The following is a 20755-nucleotide window of genomic DNA, read 5'->3' as shown; positions in this document are numbered from 1 at the left end:
ACTCTAAACACCTGCAAAAGATTCCTGAGGCCTTTAAAACTCCCAGCCTGGTTCATCACTCAAAACCCCAATCATGGGTAAGACTGCCGACCTGACTGCTGTCCAGAAGGCCACTATTGACACCCTCAAGCAAGAGGGTAAGACACAGAAAGACATTTCTGAACGAATAGGCTGTTCCCAGAGTGCTGTATCAAGGCACCTCAGTGGGAAGTCTGTGGGAAGGAAAAAGTGTGGCAGAAAACGCTGCACAACGAGAAGAGGTGACCGGACCCTGAGGAAGATTGTGGAGAAGGGCCGATTCCAGACCTTGGGGGACCTGCGGAAGCAGTGGACTGAGTCTGGAGTAGAAACATCCAGAGCCACCGTGCACAGGCGTGTGCAGGAAATGGGCTACAGTTGCCGCATTCCCCAGGTCAAGCCACTTTTGAACCAGAAACAGCGGCAGAAGAGCCTGACCTGGGCTACAGTGAAGCAGCACTGGACTGTTGCTCAGTGGTCCAAAGTACTTTTTTCAGATGAAAGGAAATTCTGCATGTCATTCGGAAATCAAGGTGCCAGAGTCTGGAGGAAGACTGGGGAGAAGGAAATGCCAAAATGCCAGAAGTCCAGTGTCAAGTACCCACAGTCAGTGATGGTCTGGGGTGCCGTGTCAGCTGCTGGTGTTGGTCCACTGTGTTTTATCAAGGGCAGGGTCAATGCAGCTAGCTATCAGGAGATTTTGGAGCACTTCATGCTTCCATCTGCTGAAAAGCTTTATAGAGATGAAGATTTCATTTTTCAGCACGACCTGGCACCTGCTCACAGTGCCAAAACCACTGGTAAATGGTTTACTGACCATGGTATCACTGTGCTCAATTGGCCTGCCAACTCTCCTGACCTGAACCCCATAGAGAATCTGTGGGATATTGTGAAGAGAACGTTGAGAGACTCAAGACCCAACACTCTGGATGAGCTAAAGGCCGCTATCGAAGCATCCTGGGCCTCCATAAGACCTCAGCAGTGCCACAGGCTGATTGCCTCCATGCCACGCCGCATTGAAGCAGTCATTTCTGCCAAAGGATTCCTGACCAAGTATTGAGTGGATAACTGTACATGATTATTTGAAGGTTGACGTTTTTTGTATTAAAAACACTTTTCTTTTATTGGTCGGATGAAATATGCTAATTTTGTGAGATAGGAATTTTGGGTTTTCATGAGCTGTATGCCAAAATCATCCGTATTAAGAGAATAAAAGACCTGAAATATTTCAGTTAGTGTGCAATGAATCTAAAATATATGAATGTTAAATTTTCATCATGACATTATGGAAAATAATGAACTTTATCACAATATGCTAATATTTTGAGAAGGACCTGTAATCATCGACAGGGTAATATCATTTGCATACCCAGCATTTAACTCCACATTCACTTCATGTCATTGAATTTTAATTTCTATCACTGCTATATTCTGGAGAACTTTGTCGAAATCATCTTTGGAATAGGAAGTCATCTTATAATGATTAGCTTGTATTACCATGAAAAGTGCTGCTGCTCCTAAGGTCGCCTGGTCCTTCTCACAGAAGTGGATAACATAAAAAAGTCCTCAAAAAATCAGTGTCACTGACTTAAAGTAGTTTAGTCAAACCTTTCTGTAGTTTCTGGCTGAGAGATAAGTTACAAATAAAACAAGCAAACATGCAGAAGAGCATCTCTGAACGCACAACACATCGAACCTTGAGGTGGATGGGCTACAGCAGCAGACCACTCCTGTCAGCTAAGAACAGGAAACTGCTACAAATCACACAGGCTCACCAAAATTGGACAAAAGAAGATTGGAAAAACGTTGCCTGGTCTGATGAGTCTCGTTTTCTGCTTTTTTCAGCAAATTCTTTGTAGTCTGTATGGTCCTCTCTGCTTGACCATTGAACTGGGCATGTGTGGGAGTAGACGTAATATGTCTGATTTATTATGTCGTTATCAATGACCCCAAACACATCTCCAGGCTGTGTATGGGCTATTTGACCAAGAAGGAGAGTGATGGGGTGCTGCGCCAGATGACCTGGCCTCCACAGTCACCGGATCTGAACCCAATCGAGATGGTTTGGGGTGAGCTGGACCGCAGAGTGAAGGCAAAAGGACCAACAAGTGCTAAGCATCTCTGGGAACTCCTTCAAGACTGTTGGAAAACCATTTCAGGTGACTACCTCTTGAAGCTCATCAACAGAATGCCAAGAGTGTGCGGAGCAGTAATCAAAGTAAAAGGTGACTACTTTGAAGAACCTAGAATATAAGACATATTTTCAGTTGTTTCACACTTTTTTGTTCAGTATATAATTCCACATGTGTTCATTCATAGTTTTGATGCCTTCAGTGTGAAGCTACAATATTCATAGTCATGAAAATAAAGAAAACTCTTTGAATGAGAAGGTGTGTCCAAACGTTTGGTCTGTACTGTATGATCTTTGCTCCCTTGAACATCAGTCCAGATGTGTAGGTTATCTCATTTTTGAAAGACCAGTGGGGCCGAATTTCTGTAGGAACTGCATGTCGTTCATTTGGCTATCCTCTTTCAGCTATGTCTTTCTCTAGTTGCAGTTCTATATCCTCTGCTGTAACTTGTCTTAACTTGTTTTTCTTTTCCTCTGACATGGGTAGTTGAGGTGTAACCATGTTTACCTTCAGCTCCTTTTCCAACAAATCCTCTTTGTTCTCTCATAAGAATGCAGGGCTCAGGGTATCAGCAATATGAAGCTCCTTGCCAGGCTTGCAGGTCACTGTAAGACTGTATCTTTGCAACCTCAGGAGCATTCTCTGTGGTCCCAGGGGGCCTTGGTGCAGAGATTTCTTTCGAAAATGCTCACCAGCATGTGGGGAAGGCATGTGACCGGCACTTTAACAACCAATCACAGCTCTTAGAAAACTGTCACGCCTAGCAATGGGGTCAACCATATATCCTCATTAAGACAGTCATTTCTGACGTCTCCTTGCTTAGAGCCATTCTCAGCAGATAACAATCACTCTTAAGCTAGGAGTCCTTGGAAAGACACAGAAGTAAGTTTTAGGCTAAAATAGGCGTGCTCTGAGAGGATTCCAAGAATCTTTGTGAATCTCTGTGCCCACTTTTAACTGACTTGATATTATAATCTAAATTAAAAAGGGTTCCTTTAAATATCGCCCAAAAAGATTAAAGCAACATTTTCCAAAAGTTGAGATTCCATATTATTTACCGGGGGTTGTGTAGCTTGAGCCTCACAGGTCACACTAAAAGAGTTTGAACCTTAATACACTGAGCAATATGTACATTATTAAAAGAATGAAAACCTGGACATGTTTGTCCCAAACCTTTTATTATAGCTTCCAAAACAGTTTTTACAGAAAATGATGCCACTTCAAAAATTAAAAACAAACCATCGTGGCATCAGAATAATTTATTTACTACAGTCACTGTCCAGAGAACAGCAGCAGGCTGAAAAACAGAAAACACTGAGACAGAGGCAGCCAGTTCTAATGTATGCTTCCCTGCACACTTGTACCTCCTGATGCTTGAAGACCCTGCACAGGGTCCGGATGCTCAGGCACTGTAGATTACACATTACTAATGAACTGTTTCACAGGGATTCTCTGGTGTGATCTGGCTGCTCTGTGCCTTTTAGGCAATTGTGCCTCCTTTTGTTTTGTTATACAATGAAAGTGGCCTGGTCCCTCCAACCTGGCTGTCAAACAGCTTATGGCTTCTTAAAAGATTTTTCTGAAAAGTTAAATTCACATCTTTTCTCATACTTTTATAAATGTTCATTTTAAAAATCTAGAAGCTCTTTTACTAAAGTTTGTAATGTTCAACAATAAAAAGGTCTTTCAGTCCACGCCTTAAGAGTGAGACGTCGAACAAACCAGGACAAAAAAACACAGCTAGCACACATCCTTAAACAAAGTGATCGTTATAGGATTAGAGACAAACAGGGACTGTGACACCAAAAACCAAGCTGCTCCTTTCAAACTAGCGATTCATGGACTGAACAGTTTGGTCAGTATCTCAGTTTGGTAGTGTGTGGTTTGGACCTCATCGGATCCATGGTGATGGATGCTGATTTTATTTGCAGATTAGCCTGCTAAATGCTCTGTATTCTGAGTTAATGTAAAGTTCAGTGAATTTGTCTGATATTTCATTAGGTCCACATGTCACAAAGGTAAACGGAAATGATCAAATAAAATTGTCCCTAGTTGTCCCTTTAGGACAGAAGCAGGAAGTACATTTCCCCATGTTAAACAATACTATTTGACCCACAGCTAGCTGAAGTCGGATTTCCTCAAAAACATAACGGCTGATCTGTGACCCTTCATGAGTCGGAGGTGAGTCATGTTTTACAGGAGCGTTTGGATGCTTTAATCCTGCCTGAATCCACAGCTGGCATGTTGAAGGGAAAAGTAGTGCATGTTCTACAGGACATCATGTTCATCACAGTTCAGACTTAATGACCTCAAGTTTTCATTTAAAACTTAAGAACACTTATTTTCTTTTCAGGTAATGAGATAAAGAAACAGCTAGGAGTTTACAGAAGAAATACACAATCACACTGAGGGGAAGAACGAGAGGAGTAAAGTCTCGAAATAAACGGCACAACCTGATTACAAGGGCTCAGAAAGAACTGATTGGATAAACGCTCATCAACAGACAAACCCAACTGCGTGCAGACACACACACACACACACACACACACACACACACACACACACACACCTTTCCCTCAGAGTCTTAGCATATGGCTCATCCAGGAGTGGTATTTTACCTGGTCAGGAGTGGGGAGGGCATGCTAGCACCCCTTTGCATAGAATCTAAACTGGCCAGAGTTGATCTTACATTTTATTGAGAGTATGATGAGAAGGAGCAGAGTTGACTGGACTAACTAGACAAAAAGAAAAGAGTGTTACTGGTCGGAAGGCAGAAAGGGTTTCCGGCTGCACTCAGAGCAATTGTTTTAGATTTTGTCGCCCCCAGACCTCAAAGTTTGAATACACAAACGTTAATAAAACTGCAGCAGAATCTGGCTCCATATAAAAACAAAAAATATTCAGACTTGAAAATGAAGCTGAGAAATTGTTTGATACTGTAGGGTAGACACACATATCCCTCAAAACTGTCAGCAAATCGGGCAATTTACATGCAAAATAAAAAAAAAGGATGCATAAAGGAATGAAACTGAGAAATACCATATTAGTAAACAATTCATCCATCATCTCACATTTTACTAAAGGAACGTTCTAAAAAGAGGAATTGAAGATGGGAGTAGGGTTGTCATGGAAACTTCTCTGTACGTGGAGAGATGCATCATTCTGAGCATGCTCAGATAGTGCCGATCCATAGTGGGTCGCGGCTCCATCAGCACAGTGACTGCTGCTGCCTCTACGTTTCTGTAGGAAGGAAGAAAACAAGTCAACACATCTACCAACACCTTTTGGAAGGTGCCTTACAGCAGACGGAACTCCTGTATGGTACCTGAACACCGTAAATACAAACTTGACGTTATGTTAATGATTTAACAAGCAGGTGTTTTCCTTAACGGCCTGTAAAATTTAAGAGAGACTGTATTGTCTACTGCATGCCCAGGTCTGCATGATCTGCCGAGGTCAGACATCCACAGACAGCTCTGTGTGTAGGAGAGCAGCTGAAACACTAGTCATTTAATTTTAAGATGTTTTTAACCGACGCACAGAATTTATAAAGTGGGAGAACAACCTTTCTGTAAGTTTCATCTGCACACGACTGAGTGAACCTGCACTAAAATATGTTAGGAGCCCCATCCAAACAAAGAGTAAACGTCCATAGGTTATCCTAACAGTAGTGTCTGACAGGTTTGTTATTTTTTTTCCAGGATTGCCATGGAAAAACTCTCGTTCCTTCAGCACCATGGTGCCACCATTGCCATGTTTCACAGTGGAGATTGTGTGTTTAGGGTTGATGTGCTGTGTTATGCTAAACTTTGGCTTGTACACCAAAAGGTCCTACTCTGTTTTCCTCTGAAAAAAGCAACTTTTATCACGTTTGCTGTGATCAGCCATTACTTTGTTTAAACAAAGCTTTCTTCTTACCTTTTCCAGAATGGCCAAGTTTGTGGAGTGACTGTCTAATAGTTGTCCTGTCAACAGATTCTTTCAGAGATGTGTGTTTCTGCAGTTCACTCAGTTTCCATGGGGTTCTAATTCATTCTCTCCTTGCCTGGGTCTCAGGTAAGGTCGACAGCCATGTCTTGGTATGTTTGCAGTTGGTCCGTCCTCTTTCAATGTTCAGATGATGGATTGAGCAGAGCTCTCTGACACATTTAAAGTGTTGAATATTATTTCATGCTGCTTTAAAGTTCTCCTCGGCTTCCTGTCTGACTTGTCTGCTGGGTTCCCTGGTCTTTAAGATGCCGTTTGTTCACTAATGTTATCTAACAAACCTTTGAGGCCAGAAACAGGACTCCTGCATTTATAATGAAATTAAATTACACACAGGTCCATTGTATTTATTGATTAGGTGGCTTCTAAAGACAATTGGTTGCGCTAGATTTGATTTAGGGTATCAGATTAAAGTTGTATGAAAATAAATGCATGCCACACTCTTAGTTGTGCCATTAAATTACTTTTCCTTTTTCTCCACCTTCATCATTTCTTTGGTGCATCACATAAACTCCTAATAAAATACACAGGGTTGTAGTACTAGTTTGACTAAAGTTCCAGGCCACTGTACCCCATCTCTGCAGCTCTCATTTGGAATGTTAAAATGACTTTTTACCTGTGGGCTCATCCTTAAGCTGTTCCTCTGTCTCAGCAAAGGCTGCTGCAGCTTTGAAACACACAGATGGAAAAGTGAGTCCATGAGGACCATTATAAAAGGGAAAACCATTTACAATGAGCACCTACCTTCCTCTGTTTCCTCTACCTCTTCTGTCATTTCATCTGTGTCTGTAAGTTATCAATGAAAAAGAGACACTATGAGTGTGACCCTTAAAATACAGGTATGTAAATAAATACTTGTTTGCTTGAGAACCAAACCATGTTAAGCTCATCAGAACCAAACACAGACTAGACTATGTGAACTTCAGCGCTAGATGTTTGTTTTTATTTTTATGAGTTTTTCTTACCTGGAAATGTTTGATCTTCATCTAATTCTTCAGGAGCTGCCTCCATGCCAGCTTCATCGGTGGCCTCCTCGATTTCCTCTTCTGTAACTGCCTCTTCATCATCAGTTTGCTGCTCAACAGCTTCTTCTTCTGTAGTTTGTTCCGCTAAGAATGTGTCCTCCTCCACAGCTACTTCTTCTATAGCAGGTTCCTCTGCGAATGCAGTCTCTTCCACAGCTTCATCTTCTGCAACAAAAGCCTCTTCTGGTGCCACCTCCCCAGCAGGCTCCTCTGAATGAGCTTCCCCCACCTCGTCCAGTTCAGCCACATCTTCGACAGCTTCTTCTGCAGATTCTTCTGAGGGAGCAGTCTCCTCTTCTGTGGCTGCTACTTCCTCAACAGCTTCTTCTGTAAAGGTCTCCTCTGCCTCTTCTTCAGCTGGAGTATCCTCCAGCTCAACTGGCTCCTCAACAGATTCTTCAACAGGAACACTCTCCCATTCTATGGAGTCATCAGAATTCACCTCGGTTAGTTCCACTGCCTCGTAAAAAGATTCCTCGAGTGCATCCCTGGCCTCTTCTGTTGGTTCCTCAGCTGGCTCATCTCCTGCCATTTCCTCTGCTTCCTCCCCAGCTGCTGCCTCGTCCTCTTCAGGAGCAACCTGAGTCATACAATGGCAGAAATGACTCAATTTATGAAAAACACACCTAAAGTTCCTGTTTGTAGAACAATCCTACAGCTGCATCTCAAGGAATTACAATAGCATAGCAATTGTTATTTTAATAAATCAATTCAAAAAATAAAACAGATTCATTACACACAGGAATATGTATTTCAAGCTTTTATTTGAGGTTTAATAATTATGGCTTATAACTATGTAGGCCATTGAGTAATGCTGAGTTGACAGTTGCCCAGCAGACAGGGATCCTCCATAAGAAGAGTGAGCTACAAAACAAGATCGAGTGAATGTGGCTCTAGTGTAAAGTGGTCGTTGAGTGGTCGATATGACTAGAAAAACACTTGATATTGCTACAGTGCTCTATCCAGGCGTAGTAACTGAAAGTTTGGTGGAAGGAAAAATTGTCAAGAAGGTACACAGCAACGGGAAAAACTGTAGCTTTGAGAAGCCTGTTAAGCAAAACCTTTTTTAAGAGTTTGGAGGAATATTTAAAAGACATGGACGGCAGAGCTTCAAGAGCTACTGCAAGCAGCGGTGGTATCCAGGACCTGGGCTACAACTGTAGGATTCCTTGTGTGAAAGTCACTGATGAACCAGAGTGAACATCAGAAGCATCTTACTGTGTGTGGTTAAGAGTCTGGAGAGGCTCAGAAACCAAGCAGCTTGAGGTCCAGTGTGAACTTTGCACACTCAGTGATGATTTTGGGTCCATGTCTTCTGCTGCTATTGGTCAGGAACCTTTAAAGCACTTCATGCTTCCCTCTGTTTAAGGAGATGCTGATTTCATTTTCCAGCAGGAAACCCGCCCACACTGCCTCTTTCAAACCATACGTACACAATAAAAACAACCATCACTTCCTCCTTTTGACATCATACAATACGATGTGATATTGTGTGGACCATGTTAACGTTCAGATCATTTGGCTGTAAGTGTGGAATAACAGGGCATGGCTTAAAACTCAAAGCCTTAACTTGTAGAAGATTGTTCCTGTTTGGATTTCCTACAGGCTGCCCAAAGTGTTTAGTGCTTTTAATACAAGCAATACAATCTTAAGCATGTCATGATCTCCATCAGATGCTTAGATCAGCATATTTCTCAATCAAACAAGAACTGGAACCTGCTCTGTGTGCACTAGTCACCACTGCCACTTTTCATTTGGTCACAAGGGTTGACAAACATATAGATCTAGGAAAGAAAGGATGACATGAAGGGGCTACAGAAAGTATTCCTGGACCAGTGCTTCTGTGCTCTGTGTGGATGGGGATATAAAACTTGACTGCAATGTTGTAGAACTAAGACTTAATTGGAATACATGTAATTGAATTTGAATCAGTCTATTGATTTTTATACTGTATTTCTGTTAATCAACTGGATCTCTATCTTGCAATGGGCCTTGAGATGACCTTTGCTGTGAAACTGTGTTACATTAATAAACTGTAGTACCTCATGTAAAAGGTACTCTGTTCCATGTACTGTAAAGTATCTGCTCTCCATACTTGCTCAAACAATAATCAAACTTAACAGAAATGAGCGCTTAAAGCTGAACTGTTTGTTAAATCTAAATAAGTTTATGGTCTATTTGAGTTTCACCTTTTGAGCTGAATTACTGATATAAAACATGTATCTACTGAGATGTATCAGACACCTAACGTAATAGACAACAGAACTGAGTGTGTTTTAACTCTGTTAAGATACTTCTATTCCACCGTATGCATCCATACTTCCAGCTGAAGTAATAGTATTAAACTCCTGCACAATCATGATGCAGCACCATCACAGACCTCCTCCTCAGCCTGGTCTTCAGGTGTATCCTCATCCACAGAAGGAAGCTCCTCCTCAAGCACCTCTGGATCTTCCTCCATCACCTAAAACATAAAACACCACCTTGATATTACCAGCCTTTACACAAACGTTACACTTCAAATTTAACATTTAACCCAACTGGTAAGAAAAGATCAAAGCTGGAAGCAGGGCTAATAGATGTTTTCTATCCTAAAATCTGTTACATTCAAGGACTTTCTTTTACAACAATGTCAACCTCACAAGCACAAATGCAGCAGGTACAAATGTATACCTAAACCCAGTCTGACCACAATCCATATGTGGTTCTACTAATTATCAAACTGATGTTTTATAAACTTTGCAGGCATGAACGTCCCTGTACTTGCCTAAATTATATTAAAAACAACAAATGTTGAAGGAATAAAAAAAAATTTCAAATGTTATGAAGGAAATTCCAATGAATCATTTGACTTTACATCCTGAAGAACTAATTTCTGGTCTTTTCTCTTCACACTTTGTGCTGCTATCACAGGTCATAATACAATATTCCGTTTTTCTAAAGCTCATATTTCTGTTGGAAAAAAAGATGAAACATTTTTAATGCACTGGATTTAAAAACTGAATAAATTATATCTAAATTAAATAGAATTGTTATGACTCCTAAAAGTGAAAAGAAACAGACACTCATGTTCCCTCCTTTAGGTTTCAATGCAGAAACCAAGTATTCACAAGAGAGGGAGAAAACTATGCCGTGGACAGGGGGCACGAGAGGCCATCCGTCTGAAGGAGAGGTGGACCATCTGAGGGCTGGAGGAGCCTGCAGCAACCAGCTTCCATGAAGGCTAAGGAAGTGATATACCACTGAGGGTGGAAAGGAAGTCCATTTAAGGCTTCCAGCAACAGAACGCCAAAAACTCCCTCCTTGCCATAGAGAATCCGTTCTCTATGCTTTTCCCCATTTTATTCCCTCCCTGCATGTTATTCATGCATTATAGAAAAGCTTAGAACTGATGTTATTGAGGAGGTTTTGGGGTGTTTATGAAAAGAAGAACCTTTAACTGCTTGTTTTTAAATAAAATCTTCACTTTTTTCACAAACCCTTGGTTCTGGGAGGTTTGGTTGTCAAGAGTCCTTTATTGTTACAAGTTTCTGGTTCCTGACTTTGTGAAAAGTCCATTTATATCTACTCACCCTTAAAACCTTAACACGTGCTTTTTAACATTTACCACGTCTGTAACTTCTGTTGTTGAGTCTATACTAGAAAGCAGCTGTTCGCATAGATGGGTGATGTGGATCTTAACCAAACATCTGTGTGGTTTCATGATTGATCCAGAAGCACCAGGACTTGTTTTACATGCAACTTTTAAATTGAAGCCATTATACTCTGAACAGAAGAAGCTTTTTTTCAACAAACCATCTGGACTTCATGATCATGATGTTCCGACCTTAAACATTTAACATGCTAACTACAGGATGCTTAGGGGGAAGATTGGCTGCTGTTTAAGTGTTTTCCATCTTTGAACAATCTTCCTGACTGTAGATGGGTGGACATGACCTTGTAACTCTTCCCAGCTTTTAGAAGGTTATTTGGGACTAACTGAATACTTCAGGGTTGGTATGATGACAAAATGTATTTTTATAAAGGAGCTCAAATTTGCTGACATACCAGACTGATTGTGACCTCTTTCATTTCTTTGGTTTCTGGTCATCAATCAAGAAACAACAGAAAATGTGTGAGTTTAAAACAGTTTAAGATGTATCTAGACTGAAAGAACATACCAACATAAAATCTAAGCTGGGGATTTAGCATTTACTATTTGGACCGTTCTAACCTCAGGAATCTCCACGGGCTCTGGTTCAGGCTCAGGTGCTACCACCTCAGGTTCAGCAGGTACTTCAGGTTCTAGAACAGAGAAGAGAGGTGTACACAAATGTCTTTTTGTTGAAACAAACATTTTCTCATTATTACTGATGCAGGACCACAGATTTATATTTGCTGAATGTTCTACATCAAGTTAGACAATCTCTCAACGAAACTGCTCCAGAAACCTCAAAGATAGCTGCTAAGAAAGAAGCTGAAAGAGATGCCCACTCATGCTCACAACACAGAAAAATGTGAATGATAACCAGATATCATGGACCCAGTATCAGGAGAGTAATAATAATAATAATAATAATAAATGATTGGCTGACGGTTACCTGGTGATTGCGCAACAGTATTTTCTGCCACAACAGCTTCAATCTCTTCCTCAGTCACATCTTCCACAGGCACAGGGTCAACTTCAATTATGGCTGGCAAAAGATCAGGACATGAAGAAAATTGTAGTTCAGCACCAAAGAGCTACTGGCTGAAAACCCTGGTAGAAATTCCACGGATCTCTTTAAGGATGAGGACTCTTTCAGGTCATTACTGTTTTATATCATTTGTTAAAGAAATACATTTAAAAATACATTTCTGAAATACATCAATACCATCTACCTCGTTTCAGTGATACATTTTAATCTGTAAGGCTTGTAATATGAAGTAATGTCCCACTCAGTACCTTGGTTCCTTCTACCAGCAATCTGTTTGTGAAGACCAAATATAGAACATGTGGTACCTTCAGGTGTTTGTTCAGGTTCATCAGCATCCACAGGAGAAGCAGCCTCCTGGCTACAGGTGGTGGTGACAACAGCCTTCTCTTTCAGCCCTACATTAAATAATGAGCATATTGTTGATAGGGCTTATGTATGTGTAAAGTACAGGTATAAAGAGCATTGTATGTTTAATACTGTCATATGTACAGTGCCATATAAAAAGTATTCACATCCTGTAATTGTTTTTCTCACATTGTCACACTATACCCTCAAACTTCTACATTTTTGGGGGACTTTTCTGTGATAGAGGTAGAAAATAATTAAAGTAGAAGTAAGAATTAGGATTTCTATGATGGCTTAATTAGGCCTCTCATGAAAAATGAGACCTTGTTTCTCAATGGGACTTACTTACAGGGGTTGGACAATGAAACTGAAACACCTGGTTTTAGACCACAATAATTTATTAGTATGGTGTAGGGCCTCCTTTTGCGGCCAATACAGCGTCAAATCGTCTTGGGAATGACATATACAAGTCCTGCACAGTGGTCAGAGGGATTTTAAGCCATTCTTCTTGCAGGATAGTGGCCAGGTCACTACATGATACTGGTGGAGGAAAACGTTTCCTGACTCGCTCCTCCAAAACACCCCAAAGTGGCTCAATAATATTTAGATCTGGTGACTGTGCAGGCCATGGGAGATGTTCAACTTCACTTTCATGTTCATCAAACCAATCTTTCACCAGTCTTGCTGTGTGTATTGGTGCATTGTCATCCTGATACACGGCACCGCCTTCAGGATACAATGTTTGAACCATTGGATGCACATGGTCCTCAAGAATGGTTCGGTAGTCCTTGGCAATGACGCGCCCATCTAGCACAAGTATTCTTGTGCTAGATTCTTGTGCTGCTCTTACTGGTGCAATGTGCAATCAATGAAGACTGGCTACCAGGCTGGTCCAATTTAGCCATGAAACCTCCCACACTAAAATGACAGGTGTTTCAGTTTTTATTGTCCAATCCCTGTATATAAGTAAAGGTTGTGAATGAATTAATAATTAATTTTAAAAACACTTCACAAATTAAAGTCTGAAAATGTGTTTATTTGGAAGCAGGCTACCTGAATCAAGACTTTGTAGAACCACCTTTCTACCAGTTCTGCATCTGAAAGCTTTGCCCATTCTTTCATGCAAAATAGCCAGGGCTCAGACATACAGGTCCTTCTCAAAATATTAGCATATTGTGATAAAGTTCATTATTTTCCATAATGTCATGATGAAAATTTAACATTCATATATTTTAGATTCATTGCACACTAACTGAAATATTTCAGGTCTTTTATTGTCTTAATACGGATGATTTTGGCATACAGCTCTTGAAAACCCAAAATTCCTATCTCACAAAATCAGCATATTTCATCCGACCAATAAAAGAAAAGTGTTTTTAATACAAAAAACGTCAACCTTCAAATAATCATGTACAGTTATCCACTCAATACTTGGTCGGGAATCCTTTGGCAGAAATGACTGCTTCAATGCGGCGTGGCATGGAGGCAATCAGCCTGTGGCACTGCTGAGGTCTTATGGAGGCCCAGAATGCCTCGATAGCGGCCTTTAGCTCATCCAGAGTGTTGGGTCTTGAGTCTCTCAACGTTCTCTTCACAATATTCCACAGATTCTCTATGGGGTTCAGGTCAGGAGAGTTGGCAGGCCAATTGAGCACAGTGATACCATGGTCAGTAAACCATTTACCAGTGGTTTTGGCACTGTGAGCAGGTGCCAGGTCGTGCTGAAAAATGAAATCTTCATCTCCATAAAGCTTTTCAGCAGATGGAAGCATGAAGTGCTCCAAAATCTCCTGATAGCTAGCTGCATTGACCCTGCCCTTGATAAAACACAGTGGACCAACACCAGCAGCTGACACGGCACCCCAGACCATCACTGACTGTGGGTACTTGACACTGGACTTCTGGCATTTTGGCATTTCCTTCTCCCCAGTCTTCCTCCAGACTCTGGCACCTTGATTTCCGAATGACATGCAGAATTTGCTTTCATCCGAAAAAAGTACTTTGGACCACTGAGCAACAGTCCAGTGCTGCTTCTCTGTAGCCCAGGTCAGGCGCTTCTGCCGCTGTTTCTGGTTCAAAAGTGGCTTGACCTGGGGAATGCAGCACCTGTAGCCCATTTCCTGCACACGCCTGTGCACGGTGGCTCTGGATGTTTCTACTCCAGACTCAGTCCACTGCTTCCGCAGGTCCCCCAAGGTCTGGAATCGGCCCTTCTCCACAATCTTCCTCAGGGTCCGGTCACCTCTTATCGTTGTGCAGCGTTTTCTGCCACACTTTTTCCTTCCCACAGACTTCCCACTGAGGTGCCTTGATACAGCACTCTGGGAACAGCCTATTCGTTCAGAAATTTCTTTCTGTGTCTTACCCTCTTGCTTGAGGGTGTCAATAGTGGCCTTCTGGACAGCAGTCAGGTTGGCAGTCTTACCCATGATTGGGGTTTTGAGTGATGAACCAGGCTGGGAGTTTTAAAGGCCTCAGGAATCTTTTGCAGGTGTTTAGAGTTAACTCGTTGATTCAGATGATTAGGTTCATAGCTCGTTTAGAGACCCTTTTAATGATATGCTAATTTTGTGAGATAGGAATTTTGGGTTTTCATGAGCTGTATGCCAAAATCATCCGTATTAAGACAATAAAAGACCTGAAATATTTCAGTTAGTGTGCAATGAATCTAAAATATATGAATGTTAAATTTTCATCATGACATTATGGAAAATAATGAACTTTATCACAATATGCTAATATTTTGAGAAGGACCTGTATTGGATGAAGAGCATCTGAAAAACAATGTTCAACTCCTGCCACAGATTGGATTTAGGTCTGGACTTTGACTGGACTCACCCTAACACATCAATATGCTTTAATCTAAACAATGCCAGTGTAGCTCTGGCTGTCCTGCTGGAAGGTGAACTTCCAGCACAGTTCCAAGCCTGTCTTAACATAACAGGTTTTCCTCTAGGATTGCCCTGTATTTAGCTCCATCCATCTGACCAGCTTCCCTGCCCCCACTGAAGAAAGGTGTCCCACAGCATGATGCTGCCATTGCCATATTTCATGGTGGGGTTGGCGAGTTCAGACAGTTTTGTTTAGGTGGACATACAGGTCTTAGAAAGAGTATGGCAAAACTGCAAACCTACCATCTCTGTGAGGCGTTTAAAACTTGGGACATCATTTTATCACTAAACCCTGCTTTAAACGTCTCCACATTTTTTCCCAGACCTGCTTTATTCCTTGGTCTCCAATGTGTTTAGCTGTATGTTCACTAAAACCCATCAACTTACACTGATGTTTGTTGCAACATGAGAAAATGTGAAAACGTTCGTCAGGTAACAAATCTTTGACTACTGAAGATACACATTTGTGACCTTACTGAAGAAAAGTCATATTTATGAACCCGGTCTAGTAAACCCACTGCTTAACGCAACCCTAGCAATAACTGGTGTTGTTACGGTGTAATGGAACAACACCAGTTATTGAACAACACAATTCCCACTAACCATTTCTGATCAACCTCTTTTAATGGCTTTGGGTTTCTTTTGCAGACTGAGGTTTCTCTTTGCAATTCAACATTACAATATTGTTGAGGTATGGGTCCTTTTGTAATCCTGTCTATCCAGTAATGAAGGTTCTTACAGTTTACATTATACATTTGAAAGGGGTGATTTTCTCCCATTTTTTTCCACTGTTAAACAATGTGGTTAACAAGAAATAATGAAACTGCAATTAAAAACTGTTCAGGCATTTAATGGGTACCGTTGGGAGCAACATTTATGAAGTTACCAGTGAAAACCGAAAGGTGCCGTCACACCATTTCCCATCTGGCTATGCAAGTTGGCGGTTTCTTTTACATGAGTTTAAGCATGAGAACATGAAAGAGACTGAGTAACAAACATCAAGTGCCGTAATGTCTGAAGTGTGTGTTGTTTCTGATTATCTCCAGTTCTGAATAGTGCTTGTATACCGAGAACAATGCAGTGGAATTCAGTGTTCTGCTACTTCCTGGCTGGGTCAGGAAGTAAGTAATCGCATAAGTTTTTTCAATCAGTCTGAAACATCCAGCTTTCAGTGGTGAGTAAAACGTCTGCAGTGTGAGATTAAGTAAAGTTGTCATTGCTGAACCATTTCAGCTGAAGATGCATTGTTTATGTAGTAGTGTTGCATATTTGCAGTATAAATGACAGTTAGGTCCTGCAGCACTAGTGTTGAAATAATCTCCTAAAAAAAAAAAAATCTGCGGCAGGCTGGCTTAGCTTGTGATCAAACGGTGTATGATACAGCATCCATTGTGCAGTAAGGCTATGGGAAGCAATATTTTCCTGATACAAAATATAGTTATGGATGTATGAAGAACACCCAATGTCCCATGCCAATTTCTACAAAAAAATAAATAAATAATTCAAAAGTAGTTACATGAGAAGTCTTTAATGGCTAGAGAAAATTCAATTTATTACATTTATTAATTTATTACAGCATTTTGAGTGTCTCGTTGCTGAAAAGCCCTATATAAATAAACTTACCTTACATTTTACAAGCTACATTCGTTAATTTATTTTTCTAAAGAATTGACTATCCCAAAGAATCTAAGTTAAAACGTAGGAACCCTGGAGCTTTATGGTTAGTAGATCATCAGATTCTTTCCATTTTTAATTCTGTACCATTTACCAGTTTTTCATATTTCAATTGAAATAATTTAAGTCATAAAAAGGTACAACATAAATGCTTGTTAATGTTAAGCCTCAGAACATAAATTCTGACATTTTTAACAGGAAATAAAGATTTTTAATTCAGCAAAAACAGTTTCATGTTTTTTTAGGCAGTCTTATCTATTTTTCTGATAAATCCTGGAGGAGAGTTGCTGCAAGGAGAGTGGATATAAGTAAAAACAGCTATATTGTAGCCCTCTCACTGGATCTCACTCAACACTTATGGCTATTTTACACTTAAAAACCCTAGAAAATATTTCTATGGTGAGAAAGTAACATTTGTAATCACAAAAAGTGTATGAAAATCTTTTTTCACTCAGCTAAACTGTTCCCATTTTCCCTCACAGGGAAAGGAAGTGAATAAGTCATATTAGAGGTTATTTCACTGTTCCTCTTGCTCTATGATAGCTGGTATCAGTCTCATCACAAAAGCAAATAGATGAACTGGTTCAACAGTACACAAATCTCAGCTGATTCCAATGTCCACCTTATCTTATTCAAACACTGGAGAAACAAACAAAAAAAAAAAAAACAGGAATCTTGCCTGAAAAAAGGTAAAGCGGACCCAGACCACTAATCCCACCTTTCAGTAGGTTTTTGGTACTTAATGCCGAGATAAATACCATTCAGCATAACATGACTTGACTTTAAATAAAAATGGCTGCATATGGGATTAACTTTCATGTAAAATGTACAGAGTTGGGGTTTATTTCTTTCTTCCTTTAATACTTTTCTCTGCATTCATTTTCTTCCATTTTTCTTTGATGGTTGATTTGCCTTTTTCCTTTTCTTCACTCTTTACTTCCTTTCCCAGCACCGTTTCCCCTCCTTTTTTTGCTTTCTTCCCCACTCCATCTTTTTTGGCCTCTTCTTCCTTTTCCTCTTCGTTCTGTTTAGCCTTTTTATTTCGCACTTTTTCCAAAGCCTTGTCAATCTCTTCTTTTTCCATATTTTCCTCCTCCTCTTTTAGTCTGTTGGCCACTCTCTCCTTCACTCTGGCAGTAATTTCTTTCCTTCCCAGGTCCAGCTCCGTTTCCTCCTTTTCTTTTGCCAGCAGATGCCTGACTTCAGCTAGGGCAAGCTTAGCGAGCTTCTTGGCCTCCACACGTTCATGGATGATAGCCAGCTGCTGCTTCAGAGCCTCTCGAAGCTTCAAGCCAACATCTCTCGGAGAAGGTGTTTCTGGGATAGAACCATCAACAACACTGTTTGGTGTCTCACCAATCAAAGTAAGACCGAGGAACAAGACCATGCTCAGGTTCACAGCAGGCTGTCATGGGAGTGTCACAGGATACATTCAGGATGTCTACCCATAGCAAACAGCTGTGAATCCCTACAAACCAGTCTTGTTAAACTGAGACTTCATTCAAGTGAAAACCAAAAACAGGGAGTTTTAGTTTGTATTCTTAAACTTTGTTTAGTCCAAGACCAAAATCATTTATGAGTGGGTCAAACAGCACTCGTTAGTGCAGGCTACACTTGTAACAGAGCACAGCTTCATGCATGTGGCTGTTGCAACTATACCTTTTTTAGCTCCTCTGCATGCCTCTTCTGCAGTTTTATCATCTAATGTTACATAAAAAACCAGATAAGGGTTAAAATTCCTGAGCACCAAATATCTGTTCTTGTCAACCTTTGTTTCCTTCCCTGCTCTGCTTAACTGAACACACAGAAAATGAGGAACAGGGATAAAAAGGAACCAAACTAGCAATGGCAAAAGTCATGCGATACTATATGCTGGTAACACACAATTAACAGGTGTGTATTACATACATTTTCTGAACCGTAGTGTGTCAAAACAATGCTTTTAAACAGCCCTCTGATCTCCTCATGTCATTGATTCAACCTTTAAAAGTTGATAACTCAGCAAAGCAAGGATGACAAACGTCAGTTGAATATGAAGATAGGAATTTGTAGAGTAATACATACTTTTTTTAAAAGGTATCAGACAGCTTGGATCTTTAAGATATAAAACATGATTATCAGGCTTGAAATGGCGGAGATTGAGGATCAGTTTTGCATCTTTTCTATGTCTATAACGTTTTCACCCAGTGATGCACCAGTCACTAGAGGAAGAAAGTTCAAATGAGGAACCCTGGATTGTTGCTATGTAAACTTGGTATTTCTGGCAGAAACTGTAATATGTAATAACTCAAAAGATGAGGATAAGAAGGCATCTGGTGTAACCAGTCATGTGCAGATACATGCATCAATGTTTTAAACGCTGTCGGTATTCCTTTCCAATGCTTTAAAACTCCTTAACAGCCGATGCCAGAGGAAGCTCTTGTGTGACTGGACTTTTTTTCCCCGACTGAAGCACGCGTTAAGGGCAGTGCTGCCCTTACTTCAGCTGCTGCCATTTCTGGTTGCTATAAACGTGGGCAGTTATGGTGCAGAAAGTGTCAACCAATTACATTTTTTATTTTAACCAATTGTGTAGAAAACATGATATTGTGAAACTATGGTATTTTTCCTCTATCATATTGTGAGAAAATGGGCCCATACCTATGTATGACTAGTTTAGCATGTTCTGCATAAAAGTGTTTTCCTGGTTAACAGGTGGGCCTAAAGTAAGGGGACTTGGCCGCCCAGGTGAAACTCGCTATAAAGTTCTGTATAAAGCTCTGGTTTTTCTGCTCTGTCTCGGTTTGTGAAGTGTAATTTGTGCAATGATCTAAAGCTGCAGGCAGTTCATTTAACATCAAGAAAAGCCTGTTTTTGAATTCAGGTGTCAGCCTTGCATTCATAACAACCCTGAGAGTTCACGCCAAACTCTGACTCAAAAAAACACACCCTGTTTTACATTCACCGCATACACCTGCAGCAGGTTTCAGCTAAAAGCCTGCAACAGTCACTGACAGCATGAACCATAGAGGGGAAAAATGGCTGCCCTCTACACACAGACTAGTGTTGTGATAATCTGACCAATAGCTTTAGCCTTTGATAAAGGACAAGGCTCAGCTGTTAGCAGTACAGCTATACTGACTAGAGTAAGACTCGGGTGAAGAATTGGCTGTAAAAAAAAAAAAATAGAACTAAGATAAGAGGTCTCTCTATGCTGATGTCACTTTTTGAGCCATCTAAATGTCACAACCGGATCCATAAAGTAAAAGCAACAACTTCAGATCTTTTATAACTTCGCAGCAGTTTTACAGTTTGCTGAATATGAGAGAAAAGGTTTCCTGCAATAAACTGAGCAGTGTTTTAGGAGTAGCCATGACAGTAATGACCCATTTCCATACCTGACAGGGAACATAGGAAACATGTTAAAAGCTTAGAGACTGAACACCACTACTTCATACACTGCATCTCATCGACATTGTATCCTTTTTTACATAATTAAACTTGTAAATTAAATCAGATTATTTGCAAATAAACAGGAATATAGCATTTAAAATGCAATTATTATAAAACATCAGTCTGCTAAAGGAGAGTCTTTCTTCTCACTTTTAACCAACCAACCTTAACACAAGAGAAAGGGACAAATTTTAAAGTGAAGCTGGATTCCTTTAGAACATACAAGAACCTGATCACTGCTTAATATACACTATTAACTAAAGTATTTACTCACGCCTCCAAATCATTAAACTGAGGTGTTCCAATCACTGCCACAGGTATATAAACCCCAGCAGCTAGGCATACAGATGGCTTCTGCAACTACTTGCGAAAATATGGGTAGTTCTCAGGACCTCAGTGATTTCCAGCATGGCTCCAACCAGTCGGGAAAGTTCCTGACTATTAAATATTTCACACTCAAACTGTTAGGGTTATTGTTACAAAGTGGAAGTTATTGGGAATTACAGCAACTCAGTCACAAAGTGGTAGGCCAGACAAAACCAGAGCGGGTTCAGAGAATGATGAGGCTCATAGTG

At 40.5% G+C, this 20755-nt stretch overlaps 2 protein-coding genes across 5 annotated transcripts in view; both read right to left on the bottom strand.

Annotated features, from left to right (window-relative positions):
- Positions 1-3307: 3307 nt before the first annotated feature.
- Positions 3308-20755, bottom strand: part of LOC124869790 (aspartyl/asparaginyl beta-hydroxylase-like) — a 42004-nt gene continuing 24556 nt past the window's right edge. For all 4 annotated transcript variants that reach the window (XM_047367918.1, XM_047367920.1, XM_047367919.1 and 1 more), the window contains 8 exons: positions 12144-12233; positions 11743-11835; positions 11376-11446; positions 9543-9626; positions 7103-7742; positions 6882-6923; positions 6754-6804; positions 3308-5390 (listed from right to left, as the gene is read on the bottom strand). In XM_047367918.1, the coding sequence (XP_047223874.1) occupies positions 5383-5390; positions 6754-6804; positions 6882-6923; positions 7103-7742; positions 9543-9626; positions 11376-11446; positions 11743-11835; positions 12144-12233 (1079 nt within the window). In that variant the 3' untranslated portion in view covers positions 3308-5382. The remainder of the gene's footprint in view (positions 5391-6753; positions 6805-6881; positions 6924-7102; positions 7743-9542; positions 9627-11375; positions 11447-11742; positions 11836-12143; positions 12234-20755) is intronic.
- Positions 16587-18396, bottom strand: LOC124869791 (cilia- and flagella-associated protein 251-like). Its single transcript, XM_047367921.1, has one exon. It carries the CDS (start codon positions 18133-18135, stop codon positions 17590-17592), a length of 546 nt encoding a protein of 181 aa, XP_047223877.1. The 5' UTR covers positions 18136-18396; the 3' UTR covers positions 16587-17589.

This window comes from Girardinichthys multiradiatus, chromosome 6, assembly GCF_021462225.1.
Source record: "Girardinichthys multiradiatus isolate DD_20200921_A chromosome 6, DD_fGirMul_XY1, whole genome shotgun sequence".
Classification (NCBI taxonomy): domain Eukaryota; kingdom Metazoa; phylum Chordata; class Actinopteri; order Cyprinodontiformes; family Goodeidae; genus Girardinichthys; species Girardinichthys multiradiatus.
This window is presented reverse-complemented; position numbering and strand designations above follow the sequence as displayed.